Source organism: Balaenoptera musculus, chromosome 8 (genome assembly GCF_009873245.2).
Source record: "Balaenoptera musculus isolate JJ_BM4_2016_0621 chromosome 8, mBalMus1.pri.v3, whole genome shotgun sequence".
Taxonomy (NCBI): domain Eukaryota; kingdom Metazoa; phylum Chordata; class Mammalia; order Artiodactyla; family Balaenopteridae; genus Balaenoptera; species Balaenoptera musculus.
In genome coordinates, this window is record NC_045792.1 from 451,785 (window position 1) to 470,949 (window position 19,165).

Sequence of the window (19,165 nt, forward strand, 5' to 3'; positions counted from 1 at the left end):
ACTTTCAACTCCTCAGGCACAGCCTCAGTGTGTCCAGGTGCAGAAGGCCTGGCTGGGGGGCGTTGTCCCGGCCGTGATGGACGGTGAGAGCACCGTGCAGGACAAGGCCCTGGAGTGTCTGGACCAGCTCCTGCTGCAGAACATCAGGCATCATGGTCAGTTCCACTGCGGGGACAACAGCCAGGTGCTCGCCTGGACGCTGCTGACACTGCTGAGCACAGAGCGCCAGGAGCTGGGGTACGTTCGCGTGCAACTGGTTGTCCTTAGGAAGGGCTTTCGTTGCCAATTCCTGTGTCGATCTCGGAAAATCAGCTCTCCACATTGCTTAATATACGAAGACTCAATCTTGATCTTTTTCCCTTGACCTAGTTCAAATCTCTTAGCATTTTTGTGGTGACGGTTTTTGTGAAGCCTTCCTTTGCTTTTCTCTGAGTGTTTTCCAGCTTCGAATTGATGTCTTAATATGTAGTAGAAAGCATTAATGGATTTGCTATATTAACGTTAACTTTCCACAGTACTAGTTACTGTGGTAGATGACTTCCTGGGTATGACAAGTTAGACTTTTTCTGACATCGTATCGGGTTGGTTGACTTAATCACACTGCAGCATTTTTTCCATTTGATAACATTTGCTGGGTGTTCACTGTGCAGTGAGCAATGCAGTGAAGAGTTAGCACCTGCACTGATCAGTTTTAATCTCTACTGCAGTAATCTTGCGGCTGGTTTGTGTTTGTGCTCCCTTGACTGTCTTTTCCTTTCCTTTTTTTCTTTATCGTACAAGAAACACCTCCCTGCTTGTTTCCATGTACTTCTGGAGGAATTATCATACAATAGAAAGAATAATAGATGTAGTATCATAATAGATACTAATAATTGTTAACCATGCTCCAATATAAAATAAAAATTAAAAAAAAAGAAAGATACTGATAGATAATAACAGATTTAGTATACCGTCTGTGGCCCTGGCAAATCACCCCATCTCTGTGGGCCTTAGTTTTCTCATTTGTAAGAAGAGTCGGTTACACTACATGATCTCTTAAGGTCCCTTTTGTTGTTAAAAATCTGACTGAAAATGCATTCACTCATTAAATATTTTCTCAGTACCAACTGTATGCTTTGCTGAAATTCCTGGAAGGGAGAGGAATTTAGCCAGCAGTAGAATCAACTACTTTTTTTGCTTTTCTTAGGGATATCTTAACTGTGCACACCCAGTGTATACTAGCTCATGAGAAACTGTTGGGAGGTTTATTTCATTTCTTTTTTTTAACTTTTCTGTTAAAATATAACATGTATAGAAAAACGTACAAACTGTAAGATCAATAAATATCAAAAAGAAAATATAGCCATGTAACCACCACCCAGGTCCAGAAATAGAACATTGCTCGGCCTGAGAAAACTCTTCCTTCCCGTCGCTCTCCTTCCCTCCTCAAAGGGAACGACCACTGTGATTTTAACACCATGTGTGAGTTTTCTCTACTCTTCATCTTCATGTAAGTGGAATTATGTGGTATGTATTCTTTGTGTGTCTGACTCCTTTTACTCAAAGGAATACAAGATTTCATTCAAGTTATTGTGTGCAGCTATAGCTCATTCACTTTCATTGCTCTGTGTGTGTGTGTATGACATTTGTGAATAAGCTACAGTTTATTTATCCAGTCAACTGTTGATAGATTATGGGTCGTTTCCAGTTTTTTATTACGAGGTATAATGCTGTTGTGAATATTCCCATGCGTATCTTTGGCACACATTTCTCTTGGATGTACACCTAGGAGCAGTGCTGTTGAGTATGCTTTTATTCGTCTTTCATGGTTACTGCCAGACAGCTTTCCAGAGTGGTGGGACCAAGTTACATTTCCTTGCAGCACTTAATGAGAGTTCCAGTTGCTCCATATCTTGGCCTGCGTTTCGTGTTGTCAGTCTTCCTTTTTAGCCTTTTTGGTCCATTTTGGACCAATACTGGTATTTCTTGGTGGTTTTAATTTGCATTGCCATGTTGACTAATGCAGTTGAGCCTCTTTTCATAGGTGGATTAGCATTTAGATATTCACATTGTGAATTACCTGCCCAGGTCTCGGGCCCTTTTTTTTTTTTTTTTTTTTTAATTAGGCTGTCACTCTTTTGCTTGTTCAGGCAGAAGTGTTCATTATATACTTATGTACAAGCATTGTTATATGTATTACAGATATCTCTCCCATCCCATGATTTGCCTCTTTACTCTCTTAATGATGTCTTTTGATGAATTCAGTTTGTCAGTGGTTTTCTTTATAGTTAATGTATTTTTAAAGAAATCTTTTCCTACCTCAGAATCATATACATATTTTCCCATATAATCTCCTAGAAGTCTGATTTTTTTCCTTCCCCTTTATAGTTAGGTCTTTAACTTACCTGCAATTAAGATGTGTCATAGCTTCCTTCATAGGCTCTCTGTTTTCATTTTAAGATGGGGGAAACACCTGTGCATATTTGAAGTCAGAAAACCAGTATGTAGAAAATATCGAGGATGATTGAAAGGGATAAAGTTTCTGAAAAAGAACAATATGTGAAAGGATACACTTTATAAAGTAGGAGGAGAGAGCTCCAGAAATAAAAGGAAACACAGAGAACAGGAAGAGAGAAACACAAAAGAGGACATAATATAAGCACTAGAGCTTTCAGCCTTTTTCTTCTCCGTAAAGTGATGCTCAGTGTTTGCCTAGTACAGCATGTTCACAGCAGCGTGATCCACAGCAGCTAAAAGGTGGAAACAATCCAGGTGTCCACGCACTGGTGAAGAGATAAATAAGATGTGGTCTATACACGCAATGAAATATTACTCAGCCTTAAGAAGTCACAAAATTCTGACAGATGCTATAACATGGATGAACCTTGAAAACATGCTAAGTGAAATAAGCCAGACATGAAAGGACAAATATTGGATGGTTCCTCTTATGTGAGGTCCCTAGAATAGTTAGACTCTGGGAGGCAGAAAGGGGCGGTGGGGAGGAACTGCTTAAGGGGTATGGTACGGAGTCTCAGTGTGGGGTGAGAAAAAGCTCTGGAGGTGGGTGGTTGCACAACAGTGCAAATGGGCTTAATGCCACTGATCTCTGTACTTTAAAATGGTTAAAAAGATAAGTTTTGTTATGTACATTACCACAATTTAGAAAACAATGTATTTGCCCAAGTTAGGAAGGAGAGGGTGGAATTAGGGGCAACAGTTCTCAAAGTGTGGTGGATTCAGGAGCTTAGACTCTCTTGTCGTCTTAAAAACACACATACACAGAGAGAGCTGTGAGTTCAGTTTTATTTGGGGTTTACTGAGGACTGTAGTCCAAGAGACAGCCTCTCTGTAACTGAGGAACTGCTCTGAAGAGGTGGGGGGGGGGCGCGGGTCAGTATATATGTGATTTTGGTGAGGGGCGTGTGGGCAATCAAGCACACATCTCGGTAGAAGGTTGCTGCTGGTCACGAGGAGCGGATGTCTCTGTTAATGGATTTTAGTGCTTTTCTAGGTATGAGAAGATGCAAGAAGTTGGGCTCATAAAATCTTCTGAAAATACCTACCTATCTGAAGGCCTGTTCTGCCAGTTTTCCCAGAGCACAGTGGGCCTCATTCTTGGTCTTGGCCCTGAACTCCTTTCAGGAGGTGTAGAAGGTCAAGGGACCGCAATGGCCAGTGACCTCATCCTTGTAGAGGCGGATGGCAAGGGGCAGTTTTTAGTTGGCAGCCTTTATCGTAATATTAAGATGTCATGTGCCATTGCCACTTTTACTCTTTGACAGTACTAGAGTTTCTAGAAGCCATGTGATGATATTGAAACAAATTGAATGGAGAATCAGATGTAAGAATGCACGTCTTTTGTTTAAGCCAGGCCATAAGGAGATTTACAAAAGTACAAAGCAACGTCACTGTTCTTACCAAGTTTTTTTTTTGTTTTGAGAAAGATACCAGGTTTTGGGGGGGAAAGAATTGCATTATTTATGTTAACATGTAATTAGCTTATTGTTATTTCTGACAAATTAATAGATAAGTATTTTTAAATTTCTGTTTTAACTTCTAGTATGGCAAATATTGATAGGTATAACCCGCATGAACAAAAATGGTCTTCGAGGTGGTCAGTAATTTTTAAGAGTTTAAAAGGGCCCTGAGCAGAAAAAGTGTGAGAGCCACTGAACAAGGGAATCAACTTTAAGAAAGGATTGAGACCAGTTGGGCTAGTGGAATAGAGTTGTGTAAATAAACTCTTGTGATCACAAGTTCTTTAATAAGCAGAAGGTAACTGGGATTCCAGGGTCTGCTCAGGACAGGAGACTCCGCAGAGCAGGTGAGCTTCGAGTTTGGACCTTGGCGGTTAACGAGGGGCGGGAGGTGCTCTCGTGGAGGACGCAGCCAGTGCAGGGCCACGGGCGCATGCGTGGTGTGTGCTGCAGGGGCCCCAGGAGTTCATAGCACAGGAGGTGTCACGGATCGGCTGTGTCTGTGACCAGAGTCTGAGGACACAGGCCACCCGTGAATGACTCGAGCTCAAGGCGTGGCGACCGGGTCCAGGGGAAGCAGCTGGCTGCAGAGGAGCTGTCCAGCGGTGGGAAGCGGGGGGGGGGCCGGCTCTGAGGGCTGAGGACGCCCTGCGCCCTCCACTCTGGTTGCCCACAGGCCAGTGGAAAGGGAGTCATGGCAGCCAGGAGGGAGCACGTGGAGCAGCATGGGTTTTTACCTTTTTTTCTTTTGTCAGCTTAGGGTAGCTTCCTTTTGATGGTGGTGTGACCTCGATCATCCCTAGAGGTGGAAAGAGTTGAGAGTAACCAGGCAGGCCTAATGGTGAGGGTCTCCAGGCAGGAAATAGCAACGCAAAGGCTTAGAGGCCCGCCGCTCCAGGAATCCTAACTGAAAGGGCTTCTGGGTGGGGTTGCTGTTGAACAAGGCCCGGAAAGCAGAGGTGGGGCGGGGCGGGGGGGTGGAGGGAGGGCTGGGGATGGAGTCCCATTTTCAGTGTGAGCTTGCGACGATCCTGGTGATGGAGGACATCGCCCAGAGTTAGGTTGTAGGTTAGAGAAGATGACTAAGAACAGACCTTTTCAAAATCAGCCGTTGGTGTGATTAGAAGAAAAGGAATTAGTGAAAAGGTCAAACAAGTCGACTGGAGTGTAAGGGAGAGCTTGGTCAGTTCTGTCCAGCAGGGGGCACTGAGATGGGCACTGAGGGGGGTTGCTTTGGTTTGATATTAGGATAGAGGTCGGCAGTGCTTTTCAGGAAACCAGGTGGTGTTTGCTGAACCGCATTCTGAGTGGTGCTGCATCCCCTGCTTGTGATGGGCAGTGCGGCTAATGGAGGGTCCGGTTGGGAGGCTTTGGGGACGGCTCAGCCCATGTGGAGGGTGTGCGTGGTCAGAGAGGAGCCAGATTTGAGATCTCAAAGCTGGAAGTTCAGAGGACGTTTTGTCGTTCTGTTTGCTTCCTGCAGTAAACTTCAGTTAATATTCTGTGTGATGCTTGTACGTAAACTTTTAAATATTTGTTGATTTCATGTATCTTGCTTTTGGATAGCAGTCAGATATAAATTATGTTAGTCATTTGCAGTAAAACTCTAGATAGATATTTAACCAAAAGCTAATTTATTAATAAAACCATTCATTTATATGCATATGCTTATTGTGTGTAGATGTGTTTATTTTCTTATAGTTGCCTTCTGCGTGCTTTGAGAATTCTTTTTTTCATTTAATGAGAAAGTCTTGCTAATCTGAGTGTGTGTGTGTGTGTGCCTAGCAGTAGAAGAAATTAATTGGGGGAAGAAATGTATTTTTCTCTCCACTTAAATATATAATACTGCATTTGTCTCATGAGTCATATGATGTCATTCAGTGCTATAGGAAAAAGTAAAATAAGAAATGGTTTAAAAATAGCAATGACATCACACAAACACTTTAATACATCAGAAGCATTTTTTATTTTAGAAAAGTTTGATATATGTATTTCTGAGTGGTATTGGCAGGTCATAGCAAAGTCGAGCTCATTTAATATCACCATATTTAAATGCTAGGATGTCATTTCTCTCCAATCCTTCCATTGAAAAAAGGACAATGTCTACATTTTTTTGTTACTAAAACCCTGTAGACTCTGGATGTACCTGTTATTGATAACTTACCCCATATGTTTGCATAGAAATTTTAGAGGGTCTCAAGTGAATTATGAAATTTTGTTATTTTCTTTAAAAATAAATACTTTATGGGCAGGGGAGGGGTAAATATACCTTATTCAGTGTAATAATAATTAGAAAGATACGTAGTTTGCTATCAGATGAGCCACTAGCCAGGAACCTCTGTTTGCACGTTTTATGTGCCAGAGTCCTGGAGCAGAAGTTGATACCCTTCACCGAGGGGCAGGTCTGAACAGTTTTGTGTACTTACGGTTACAATTCTGCTTTCTCATCTTTTTTCCAGCCGCTATTTAAATAAGGCTTTTCACGTCTGGTCCAAGAAAGATAAGTTCTCCTCCACTTTTGTAAGCAATGTGCTCTCCCACGCTGGCAAGGAGCACGCCGCCCCGGCCTGGATGCTGCTCTCCAAGGTTGCTGGCTCGTCACCCACGCTGGACTACACCCACGTCATAAAGTCCTGGGAGAAGATGAGCAGGTTCGCGTGCTTGTAACGTAGCTGCCACCAGACACGAGAGGGTCCTGGGAACAGAGCTCTTGTCTTAAGGAAGTGGGCTCTTTCGTAGCTGCTAACGTACCCAGGTCTTTTCTTTAAATTCTGGCATAAAGACAAACAGGAAAGAAAGAATCGCTTTTAGGCTTTCATTGTCCAAGTGCGTTAAGTGCCTTAATGCTCCCCAGCTCGACTCCTAAACCATGCTACCCTACTTCCTCCAGTACTGATAATCCAGAAGAAAAGTATTTTGTTGGCAGCAATTTTTACTTTGGTTCTATACTGATATTTCTTCTGCCCTTTCCACAGGCAGCAGGACCCCAATGCGGACACCTTAGGGCACATCCTCTGTGTTATCGGGCATATTGCAAAGCATCTTCCTCAGAGCACCCGGAACAAGGTGACAGGTGAGTGTCTACTGGAGAATCATGAAAAGGCTTTTTGCCTCTCACTTTATATATCTTTTTAAGAGTTAAACTTCAAGGGAATTGACTCTCTTTTTTAGATGTTATCAAAAGTAAGCTGAATGGATTCTGGTGGTCACCAAAGTTGATCAGCCCAGCTGTTGATACTTTGCAAAGACTCTGTAGAGCATCTGCAGAGACGCCAGCGGAGGAGCAGGTACGCTACAGACTCTCCTGGGTGTGTCTGTCATTTGTCTGTACGTAGACATAATGCTCTGCCTTGAAGCTGGGGACGTGTTCTCCGCGGAGCCCTGGCAGGGCAGGTGGTCCCCATCAGTTAGTTCTCCAAGGAAGCACCTACGTGACAAGCAGTTGACGTTCCCCAAGAAGATCTTGGCTGCTGAAGACACACAGCTCCTTTAGGAGGTCACCTCCTTGGTTCTGGGTACCAGTGTCTTCTAGGAAGCACACCAGCCGGACACCTGTTCCCAAGATCGAATCTACAAGGTTGTCTTTTAATCATCGTAACCTCGGTGCTCACAGTAGCTTGTTAGACCCTCCTCCCTCACTCCAAGGATGTGTAAGTGGTTTCCTCCTAGTCACGGCTTCCCTCCAGACCAGAAGATTTCTGATTAGTCATCATCCTGTCACCCTAGTATCTCTTGTCCCCAGAGTTCCCAGAGCCTCCTGCTGACATTCCCTATGGATTCATCATCACAACCCCAAACCAGCGTTCTGTGTGACACAGAGGGTTGCTTTGACTCCCCAAAAGCTATCCATTTAAGTATCTCTAATGATAAATTATCTTACTACCATGTATTCAGTTTTTATCATGAAATATACTCCTAGACAGTGCTAATCATAATGAAAAATTTTAGGACTGGGGGTTATTAATAATGATTTTAGAAGTCAAAAATTAATTTAAATAATTGCTGAAATATATTTAAATCTCCCAGAATAAAAACATTATTGCTTCATCTGAGCTACCTGCCACCTTCCTAAGCTTCATTTTCTCGTATAGGTTCTTTTTAAAAAGTCCTTTCCTGATAAGTTAACCATTGTAGTAAGACAATATACTGTAAATTTTTTGCTTAGGACTTAAAACAGGTTGAAATTTAGTTAATTAAAAATGCCCAGCTCTTTCTGTGTCTGGTGTTTTCCTGGCATAAACCTTTTGGCACTTTTTGGTGAAGGGGATACTTGCTTTATTTGATTTTCTGTTTATCTCTGATCCAAGAAAGTGTGTGAAAAACTTTTAAATAAGGAACATTACCTAAGTAGGGAGCATATTTGAATAGCAGAAAACAGGTAAAAACAAAACAAAAGGCTGATGATGAGGAACGAATGCTGTAGGAGAAAATGGAGGTTCTGTGGCAGAATGTGAGGGCGCCGTCCCCCAAGCGTCGGCGGCACGTCGCTCGTTAGTGCGGAGCCAGGCCTGCACCACGGGCCCCGCCCAGACTCTGAGGTCTTCCTCTCACTAGCAGCCGGGTGCTGGGCCTAAGGACTCAGCCAAGCTGGGACAGAGCACGTGCATTTCAGAAGCTCCAGGTTGTGCAGTCTGTTAACATCTTAAGTGCAGTCATTTTGTAAAACGTTAATAAAGACAATAGCTTTGACACATTTTAGGCCGAGTCAGACTGCGAATGTCTGGATCGTGATGATGGTTTGCCAGCAATCTGACAAACTTAGAGTACCGTCTTGGTCTTGTGGTATTGCTGCTGGGCACTCCCTGGGGTGTGGTTCAGACTGCCCCTTCCTAAGGCACCTGCCGCATAGTGTGGGAGACCTACACGTTAACCTGTAATCCCAACGTCTTAGAATAATTCCTGAAACGGAAGCGAGTGTCTGGTAACGTGGCGGTCCTAGGGCGGAGCCACTCAGCTCAGCCTGGGTGTGTAGGGACGGCCTCCTGGGGAAAGTGGCTTCCGGGTTATAGGGTGTGACCGAGCTCCTCGGCCCATAAGCGTGGTGAGATGTGTGGGCTGGAGGTGGGACCCCCTTGAGGTCACTTTAACTAATAAGAGACTCTGAAAACTTGTCTCTAATGAATACATTTCAGGAGGGTAAAAACTGTTCTTTTTTATTCTGTCTTTTTGAAATATACTCTTTATTACAGTAGTTAACTCACCATCTACATATGCCAGAAGAATTGCAATGTTTTTCTCTATTGGAGGAGCACTGCTATTACAGATCTCTTATAAATTAGGGCAGTAGATCTTCCTAAATAGATGTCTTTCCCTCTTATAGGGCAAATGTAACAATAGAAAGAAAGATAATACATAAATATGTATGTTTGTAGTAAATACAGCATATTACAAAGAGCATACATAAGTGTTCTTCGTGAATTCCACTTAGCCAGTTCGCATTGCCAGATTGCTGAAAGAGCAAAGATGCAAAAGCATGATGGCTGGGGTTTCCGTGGCTTGCGGTTTATGCATTTGAAGGCCATAGAGTTTCTTGTGAGCAAGTTGTGTGTCGCGGCAGTGTGATGGATGCGCGGTGCCCTTCAGAGATGGCCTTTGGCTTGCTGCAGGGATTACTGGTGCAGGCGTGCGAGGACGTGCTCTCCGCCTGTGTGCGCTGCCTCTCCGACATCGTTCTGAAGGAAGACGGGACCGGGAGGATGAACGAAGACCTGGCGGTGAGTAGCTGCCGCTCTTAGCGTCCTCCTCCCCTCCTCGCGTCGGCCGGGCCTGTAGACGGCGGTGTGAGGTGTGTCTTCAGTACTCTTAGCAAGAAAGGGATTTTCCTAGCCTGGGGCTTACTCTTGTTTCAGAAGAACTTTTTACTGGTGACCTATTCATTTTTCTCTCCCATACTTGTCATCTGGGGGAAAATGATGGTAAATCCTTCTCCCAGGTGGGTCCTGTGAGATTCCTGATCCGACAGGGAAAACACAGTGTGTGTTGTGAGCTCAGAAGTAATAGGTGAGAAAAGAGTAAAGTGAGCATCCTCTTTGTTCTGTCGGCTTGTTGGTTTGATGTTTTTTTTAAAATTGTCTAATGTGTCTGGCAAGCTGTTTGAATATCAGACTATAGAACAGCTCCCAGGTCATGTCTAAAACAAATGAGATATTTGAAAGCTGGAGAAGCTGCTGCCCTGGGAGCAGTGAGATTGTGTGGCATGGAACCCTGCTTTAGAAGTTGTGCCGTGAAGAGGTGCCTTTGAGCCAGTGAACGTGGGGCCCGTTTTCTGGTTCAAGTAGCTGACTGTCAGCAAAACGTGATTCTGATTCCAGCATCTGACACTGTCCCATAAGGGCAAAAATGAGCTGCTTTTTTATGCCCTTCAGACTAGGCCATCATTTCGCCAAAACTAGTAGTCGTTTTCCTTGTGTGTTTGAAAATTAGTAGAGCACTTCCCTTCTGTGTTCAATTCCTTCTTTGCCCCCTCACACTTGGACCTGGGGATTGATGGCCATGTTTAGATTTGTTGGAGGAGAAGACCCTTTGTGCCAGGGCATTAATACACACCCAGTTCGGTAATAAAAATATCCTGATCAACGAGAACCCAGATGTTTTGGGTCAGAGGCCACAGTGTTTAGAGTGGTCCCGACCCGGGGTTTCTCTGGAGGGTCTTGCTCCACTCATTTGTCTGGGATTCCCGACCCAATCTAAGAAAAATGCTTACTATGACCAGTGAGTTTTCCCCGCTAAGATTTTTTTTTTTCTGTTAAATATGTCACCAAAATTTACCCTTTGGTCAAAATATATGGAGAAGTTTGCCCTATATATATTGTTTACTTCACTCTTCTTTAAATATAATTCAAATGTGCCGCTAATCCACTGAGATACAGTGTGTTCAGTTCTCTTTAAACACACACATCCTTATTATTAACTTTTTTACTCTAAAAAGCCTTTATTCAACATTTTGCTGTTTATTTAGCATCCCCCTTGTATTTTTGCAATTGAAAAAAATAAGTATTACTTAACTGTTAAGCTGAAGGTCCTTAATAAAGACACAGTAGTGGTGGCTTGAGGAAGCACGTTCTCACAAGTTCTGGTAGGAGTCTTACTAGTAAGCTAAGCAGGAGGACAGTGTGGAAGTGAGTTTAAAGCGTGCAACAGGCTATACGCCCTCTCACCCCGCACGTCCCCTCTGAGGAGGCAGAACACTGTCCCAGGGCACAAAGGTGTCCATCAGAGCTGATGCAAACAGGAAGGGATTAGGTCAACATAAATGTATAGTAATAGTGCGGTCAACCTTGATGACATTCAGAGTTTTTAACATACTTACATAGTCATTAAACATATTGATCGTATATATTGACATGAAAGGATGCCTGATACTGAAATTTAGAATCACAAACTTCAACCTAGTGTGATTGGCAAGTGTGTGAGAAAAGCCAACGTGAAGCCGTGTGACTATAAAAAGAAAGTCATACAGAAAAACAAGGATGGTGTCTGTGGGTGGTGGGATTGTCAGTCAGCTGTTCCGTGTCCCCACTTACCCGGAAGCACCGAGGTCCACTCTGTTGTCACAGCACCCCTTTGACTTGCAGGAGTATCTAGATATAGATGATAAACCTATACAGTCACCCTAGTTGAAGCAGTGACTGGAGTTTTACAATGGCTGTGTGTTGTTGCGGGGGAAAAAACCAGCCATTTAATTTGGGGGACAGAAAAAGTACTCCACTGACATGGCCTTAACCTAGATAGAGTTCGTTTTCTTTTGCCTTATTCTTACTGCAAAACCCATTCTCTTGGCAGGTGAAGTACATTTTCACCTTAGGAGACGTCGCCCAGCTCTGCCCAGCCAGAGTGGACAAGAGAGCCTTCCTGCTGATGCAGTCCATCCTGGCTGCTTCCGCCAGCGCGGAGCATTGTAAGGCCCTTGGCGTGCCTTCCGCGCCTGCTGCCTCGGGGTGGGTTTGCCCTGTGGCAGTGCAGCAAGACCTCTCCTCCCTTCCCTTCCCTCCCGTAGTGACCACGTCGGACCCAGGCGGCAGTGAGGCCACATCCTCCCAGCCCATCTCCCAGTTCCAGGGCTCTGTCATGCCCTCCGTGATCAGAGCACATGCCGTCATCACCTTGGGTGAGTGGGGAGACACGGGGCAGGCTCTCCACGTGTGCTTTGTGATTTATAAGCTTGTAAGCTCGGGGGGTAACTGTAGGAGCGCCCAGCTCTGCAGGACACTCCCTGTTTAATTTATTACCATCAAACCTGTGATTGTTTTATACTCATAATGTAGCACCATGAAGTCTGTTCTTCAAGAGCTGTATGCGAGACACTGCGCTGAGTTCTGGGAATGAAGAAATAAGTTTGCAGTTCACATCATAAAGAGATGGAGAGCATAGGCAGAACTCTCTATGACATAAATCACAGTAAGATTCTTTTTGACCCACCTTCTAGAGAAATGGAAATAAAAGCAAAAATAAACAAATGGGACCTAATGAAACTTAAAAGCTTTTGCACAGCAAAGGAAACCATAAATAAGACGAAAAGACAACCCTCAGAATGGGAGAAAATATTTGCAAATGAAGCAACTGACAAAGGATTAATCTCCAAACTTTACAAGCAGCTCATGCAGCTCATGCAGCTCAATATCAAAAAAACAAACAACCCAATCCAAAAATGGGCAGAAGACCTAAATAGACATTTCTCCAAAGAAGATATACAGATGGCCAACAAACACATGAATGGATGCTCAACATCACTAATCATGAGAGAAATGCAAATCAAAACTACAATGAGGTATCACCTCACACCAGTCAGAATGGCCATCATCAAAAAATCTACAAACAATAAATACTGCAGAGGGTGTGGAGAAAAGGGAACCCTCTTGCACTGTTGGTGGGAATGTAAATTGATACAGCCACTATGGAGAACAGTATGGAGGTTCCTCAAAAAACTAAAAATAGAACTACCATACAACCCAGCAATCCCACTACTGGGCATATACCCTGAGAAAACCATAATTCAAAAAGTCATGTACCAAAATGTTCATTGCAGCTCTATTTACAATAGCCAGGACATGGAAGCAATTTAAGTGTCCATTGACAGATGAATGGATAAAGAAGATGTGGCACATACATACAATGGAATATTACTCAGCCATAAAAAGAAATGAAATTGAGTTATTTGTAGTGAGGTGGATGGACCTAGAGTCTGTCATACAGAGTGAAGTAAGTCAGCAAGAGAAAAACAAATAGCATATGCTAGCACATATATATGGAATCTAAAAAAAAAAAAAAGGTTCTGAAGAACCTAGGAGCAGGACAGGGATAAAGACACAGGCGTAGAGAATGGACTTGACACGGGGATGGGGAAGGGTAAGCTGGGATGAAGTGAGAGAGTGGTATGGACATATATACACTACCAAATGTAAAATAGATAGCTAGTGGGAAGCAGCTGCATAGCACAGGGAGATCAGCTTGGTGCTTTGCGATGACCTAGAGTTGGGATAGGGAGGGTGGGAGGGAGACGCAAGAGGGAGGGGATATGGGGACATATGTATACGTATAGCTGATTCACTTTGTTATAAAGCAGAAACTAACACAGACACACACAAAGAGATAGTTTATTTGATACTTTGCATGACCTCACACTGTTGTTTATCTTAAGAAGACTGACTTCTGTCAGTATTCACAAAAAAATTTGAATTTTTTTTTGTGATTGTGTATGCTCAACACGTGTTACGAATTTTTTGGTAATAATGGTTATTTTTCAAAAATCTCAGAAGTGTAAATAAGAGCAAAATGTTCCCCAGGCCAAAAAAAAACCACAAACACAAAACTCAACAACAGCCTTCTTTCTCCTAACTATGAAGAAGAAATGAAATAAATGACACGATTATGTATTCACCTAGCTCAGATTTCAAGTTCATTATTAAACTTTTTAGCTTCTATCAATTATGTGTATAATCAAAAGTAAAAAGTATCATCGGTTACATTTTATTGGTCATTTTCCAGGTAAGTTGATAACTCCAAAATTCAGATGTTGACTTTGAAAGGAAGTGAAGGAACATCTCGGAGTGTCTGTCTCATGAAACCCGGGGTTATTTGGCACTTCTTAATATTTAGTATGGGTCTGTCTGCCTTGGATTTTTTGTTTGTGATTGTTGATGTGATGTTTTAACTTTGATTAAATAAAATCCATAGCAGGATACAGCTGGAGAAAATGTGAGGCAGAGAATGAGAGTCTAGTCAGGGTGTCTGTCTTTCTCGGCGGCAGGGAAGCTGTGCCTGCAGCACGAGGATCTGGCGAAGAATAGCATCCCGGCCCTGGTGCGGGAGCTGGAGGTGTGCGGGGATGTGGCCGTCCGCAACAACGCCATCGTCGTCCTGTGTGACCTCTGCATCCGGTACACGGTCATGGTGGACAAGTACATCCCCAGCATCTCTGTGTGTCTGAAGGACTCGGACCCCTTCATCCGCAAGCAGACACTCTTCTTGCTCACTAACCTCCTGCAGGTGCGCATGAGGGCTCGCTGGGCCAGCCGCTCCTGTTCGGGGGTCTGAGCAGCGTAGGAGTCGGGCGGCACTGTAGTAGAGGCACAGGTATTTGCTCACGTGCAGTTTCACATACCACTCTTCTGACGTTCTGGACAGACGTTTAAACAGATTGTTACTTCCTAATATTCCTTCTGGGTGTTTGTTCAGAGACCCCCTTGTGCAGGGTGAAGTTTGTTTTCACAAGTAAACAGCACGTAGAGAAAAGCACGTATAGACGAGTAGGTCTGGTTCCGATTCTGTGAACGGTCGGTGTTCCCAGATGGACCTTCATCGTTTGTACAATGAGGACCCTCGTGCTTGCCCAGGTGACCTCGCAGACATGCTCCGAGATCCCGCAGAGACACGTCTGCGTGGACAGAGCTCGAGCGTGCATGTGTAGCCTGATGTGAGGGGAAAATGCTGTTTGATCTCTAAGTGTGTTGTGTGTCTGTTCTGATGTGTCCATGCCCTCACTGTCTCGTGCGGGGTGCAGCCGCCTCCCCGCAGGCAGGGGCGCTGAGTCACGGTCGGGCTCTCCTGCCTACACTCTCCCATGTGAGCGCCCACGGCCCCAGGGACAGAGGGCTGTGTGCTGAGGCCCCTGTAAGCGTGAGCCTTCGTTCTCTCGAGCAGGAGGACTTCGTGAAGTGGAAGGGCTCCCTGTTCTTCCGGTTCGTCAGCACGCTGGTGGACCCGCACCCAGACATCGCCAGGTGAGTCTTTCCTCGCGCCAGCCAGCCGGCCGAGTGATTGGCCTAGTTTCTGGAAAAGATCTCTTTTTCTTTAAAACTGGTTTAGAGTTGCGTTGTTTAGGATTTAGTGAGCTTTTGGCAGTTGCCAGAAAATTAGCTGGTTTTTAAAATACTAAGCTGTGTGACAAAGCTTTAGTTTTCACGTAAGTTTAAAAACAAAAAACAAAGAAGCCCTTGTCCAGATTGACCATCGAATAATCCCAGCCCTGACCATATTTGCTGACACTTTGTTCTTCCAAACGGAGGAGGGAAGAGTAGTGTGGGCCTCTGCCGTGGTCAGCTGTCGAGAGCAGAAGCCAGTAAGTGTTGGCTTCTAGGCCGGTGTAGGAAGAGTTCAGACTTTCTCCTGACTGCAGAAGCTGCAAGGAAGAAATTCTAGGGATTAACACAGAATGGCTCAGTGTGAAATCATAGGGTATGGTTTACAAGGCTCCTTGGAAATGGGTATTTCCCAAGAATTGGAAGGCAGGGGGACGGCCTTGCCACTGTTAATTCTTATCCTTCTATAATTAAAGATGTATTTTCAAGGGGTTTAGAAATGATCTCACAGAATTTGCTAACCTTGATTATATTATAAGAGTAATTCTTTTTAAAGCAAGTCTGCAGTTGGAAAATAGAATGTTGAATGCATGGCAGAAGCTACCACAGTTGGGTAGAGGTCTTTACAGATTCATTAACTATAAATAGCATATAGTATTGGGTCCCTCTGGTTCCAAATATGGTCACCAGTGGTTTACTCTAGTTCCATGGAAGGATTTCTGTTCGGTTTCCTTTGGGTATATTTTTCCAAGGAGAAACATTTTACATAGTAAACTGGTAGAAGGTTAACATCCTAATTAGCACGTCTAGAGTCAGAGAGGAAAGCTAAGGCTGCTATGCTTTCTTTTTCTGTGTATAATTGGGAAAGGGATGGGGCAGCTACGCCGTGCCCTCTCGCCTTCCCCCTCTGTCCCAGGCCGGCCTTGCAGCCCGTGTGCCACGTGCGGCCCAGGGTCAGGCAGGAGCGCCAGTGCTGGGGAGCTTGGGGAGGACACGCCCGGGAGCGGAGGGTGGATGTTTAACCTGCCTGTCGGTGTCTTCCCCACTTGCATCAGCTCCTCCACGTGTATGTTACGGCCTTGTTCGCTCCGTAGACCACGTGCAGGGCCTGTGCCACAGGTGACGAGAGCATGAGTCAGAAGGAAACTAGAAGGACAGGCAGAAATCTCCACTGTAGTGAGAAAACCAGTACTTCTGGTAGCATTTTCTCCCTCCCTCTTAAACCTTTCCATTTTATCCCTGCATTCTGGATTTGTTTGAACCACGGTAAAAATGTGGAGCATGATTTGAAAAGCTTTGAAAAACTAAATTAATCTGTCCTCTATTTTTAGGCCAAAGGTCAGGCCTATCTGCTTACTTTAAACACCTTAATTTTTCCATATGTATCTGGTAAGACAGACCTTCCCAAGAGACTATAGCGGCAGAGCCCTGTGAATTTATTTTTGGTCCAGGTGGTGGATTTCCTGGCAATTCTGGCATGAACAAAGTTGCATGACATTTTTTAAAATTAATTTTTATTGGAGTATAGTTGCTTTACAATGTTGTGTTAGTTTCTGCTGTACAGCAAAGCAAATCAGTTATACATATACATATATCCACTCTTCTTTAGATTCTTTTCCCCTATAGGTCATTAGAGAGTATTGAGTAGAGTTCCTGTGCTATACAGATCCTTAATAGTTATCTATTTTATATATATAAGTACGTGTATGTCAAGCCCAATCTCCCAGTTTACTCCTCCCCTCGTTTTCCCCCTTGGTAACCATAAGTTTGTTTTCTACATCTGTGAATCTTTCTGTTTTGTAAATAAATTCATTTGTACCCTTTTTTTTTCGGTTCCACCTGTAAGTGATATCATGATATTTGTCTTTCTCTGTCTGGCTTACTTCAATCAGTATGACAATCTCTAGGTCCACCCATGTTGCTGCAAATAGCGTTATTTCATTCTTTTTCATGGCTGAGTAATATTCCATTGTATATGTGTACCACATCTTCTTCGTCCATTGCTCTGTCCATGGACATTTAGGTTGCTTCCATGTCTTGGCTATTGTGACTAGTGCTGCAATGAACATTGGGGTGCATGTATCTTTTTGAATTATGGTTTTCTTGCACAGCATTTTTAATTGGTCCTATAAACCCCCAATATGAGGGCTACAAAATTGTATGACCTGTTTCCTCGTCTATCCACCAGGTGGTGCCCGTGTAGCACAGCAGTCAGGGTGACGGCCAGGTGGCAGGTGGGCTGTTTCAGGGGAGCCGGGCAGATGCTTTGGGCGTGCAAGAAGGCAGGGGCCGGAGGGGTTCAGGGCAAGATGGTGACTACAGTGATGGGCCATGGAGATAGAGAAGGAAGTGAGGCAGAGATGGCTTGGTTTGGGAGAAAAGGGAGGAACTGAGAATCCAGAGGGCTCCGTGCAGGACACGTGAGGGGATGAAGGAGTCAGAAAGCTGCATGGGTTGGCAGGTGAGGGTGGGTTGTCCGACCTCAGAAGTGGGGGCTTCGGTGTCGTGACACACAGTCCTGGTGGGGGGCGGTCCCTGAGTCGATGAAGCCGGGGGACCAGGAGGCTGTGTGGACACTGAAAGGGCTCTGAGAGATTGTCCCAGGCCTTCTGGGCTGTTGGAACAAGTCCCACAGACTGGGCAGCCGATAAACAGCAGGAACTGCCCCTCCCCGTTTGGAGGTGGGGAGTGTGAGGGGAGGCGCTTCCAGAGAGCAGACCTCTGACCGTGTCCTCACGGCACCGGGTCCTCACGCTGCGGCAGGGGAGGAGGGACTCGGGCTTCGTTTATAAGATGCTCACTCCGTCGGTGAGAGCTCTGCCCTCGTGACCCAGTCACCTCCCACAGGCCCTCCTCCTAATACCACCCCCTCGGGGCTCGGCTTCCAACATAAGAATTCGGGGGGATACAAACTGGGATTCAGACCATAGCAGCGATGTTGGGGTTTGGAATGGAGAAAACCAGGCAGCACTTACCGAGTGGTCAAAACAGGCACGTGGCAGGAGCGTCCAGAGGAAAGGCCGAGCCCCGCGGGAGCCTGGTGGAGGGCGTGGCTTCTCAGCAGCAGCCCGCCCTCTCCTCTCCCGCACGCCCTCCCCCAGCCAGCTTCTGCTTCACACCACCTTTGGCAACACATTCTGTACGGTTTCCATAACATCTGTGCACCTGGTAGAACACAGGCTTCCCCGAGAGGCAGGGGTTGTTTTGTTTACTGCTGTATCCCTCGCATCTGAAACTGAGGAGACACTCAGTGGACATTTTGTGCGTGAATGAATGAAAGTGTGGGGGGAGTGTGGTCCTCGTGCCTGGACTGTGGATCCTTGGAGGACAGCCCGCTTGTTTATGAAGAGGAGGGACAGAGTGGGAAGCAGCCGACACGTCGTGGAACCAGGACCACAAAGCACACAACGGGAAGATGGCAGGCGGGAAAGGACCTGGGAAGCGAGCCCAGGGTGACAGCGAGGAGGGCCAGAGAGCGAGGGGGCGTGGGTCAAAGTCAGTGTGGATGCAGGGAATTGATCCTGGTGTGGATGGGTCTGAGCCCCCATCCCGGTCTGAGAACGGCCAAATCAGGACTCTGAGTCCATCCACGGCGGCCTTCGCTGAGCAGATAGCTGCTTCAGAGTAGCATTTGCTCAGGAAGACATCTGAAAGAAGTGGGGTTTTTATGATTCTTGCTAAATCTAAAAGAGGAGGGACTTCCCTGGTGGTCCAGTGGTTAATATTCCGAGCTCCCAATGCAGGGGTCCCGGGTTTGATCCCTGGTCAGAGAACCAGATCCCACATGCATGTCGAAACTAAGAGCTCGCATGCCACAACTAAAAGATCCCGCGTGCTGCAACTAAGACCCGGCGCAGCCAAATAAATAAATAAATATTTTTTAAAAAAAATCTAAAAAAGGAAGTGACCAGA

General features: G+C 45.1%; 1 protein-coding gene across 1 annotated transcript in view; it reads left to right on the plus strand.

Annotated features, from left to right (window-relative positions):
* Positions 1–19,165, plus strand: part of NCAPD3 (non-SMC condensin II complex subunit D3) — a 59,483-nt gene that overhangs the window by 21,902 nt on the left and 18,416 nt on the right. Inside the window, exons 16-24 of the mRNA XM_036862294.1 lie at positions 17–237; positions 6,416–6,607; positions 6,932–7,029; positions 7,128–7,243; positions 9,563–9,670; positions 11,739–11,853; positions 11,953–12,063; positions 14,203–14,441; positions 15,096–15,175. Coding sequence (XP_036718189.1) covers positions 17–237; positions 6,416–6,607; positions 6,932–7,029; positions 7,128–7,243; positions 9,563–9,670; positions 11,739–11,853; positions 11,953–12,063; positions 14,203–14,441; positions 15,096–15,175 — 1,280 coding nt within the window. The remainder of the gene's footprint in view (positions 1–16; positions 238–6,415; positions 6,608–6,931; positions 7,030–7,127; positions 7,244–9,562; positions 9,671–11,738; positions 11,854–11,952; positions 12,064–14,202; positions 14,442–15,095; positions 15,176–19,165) is intronic.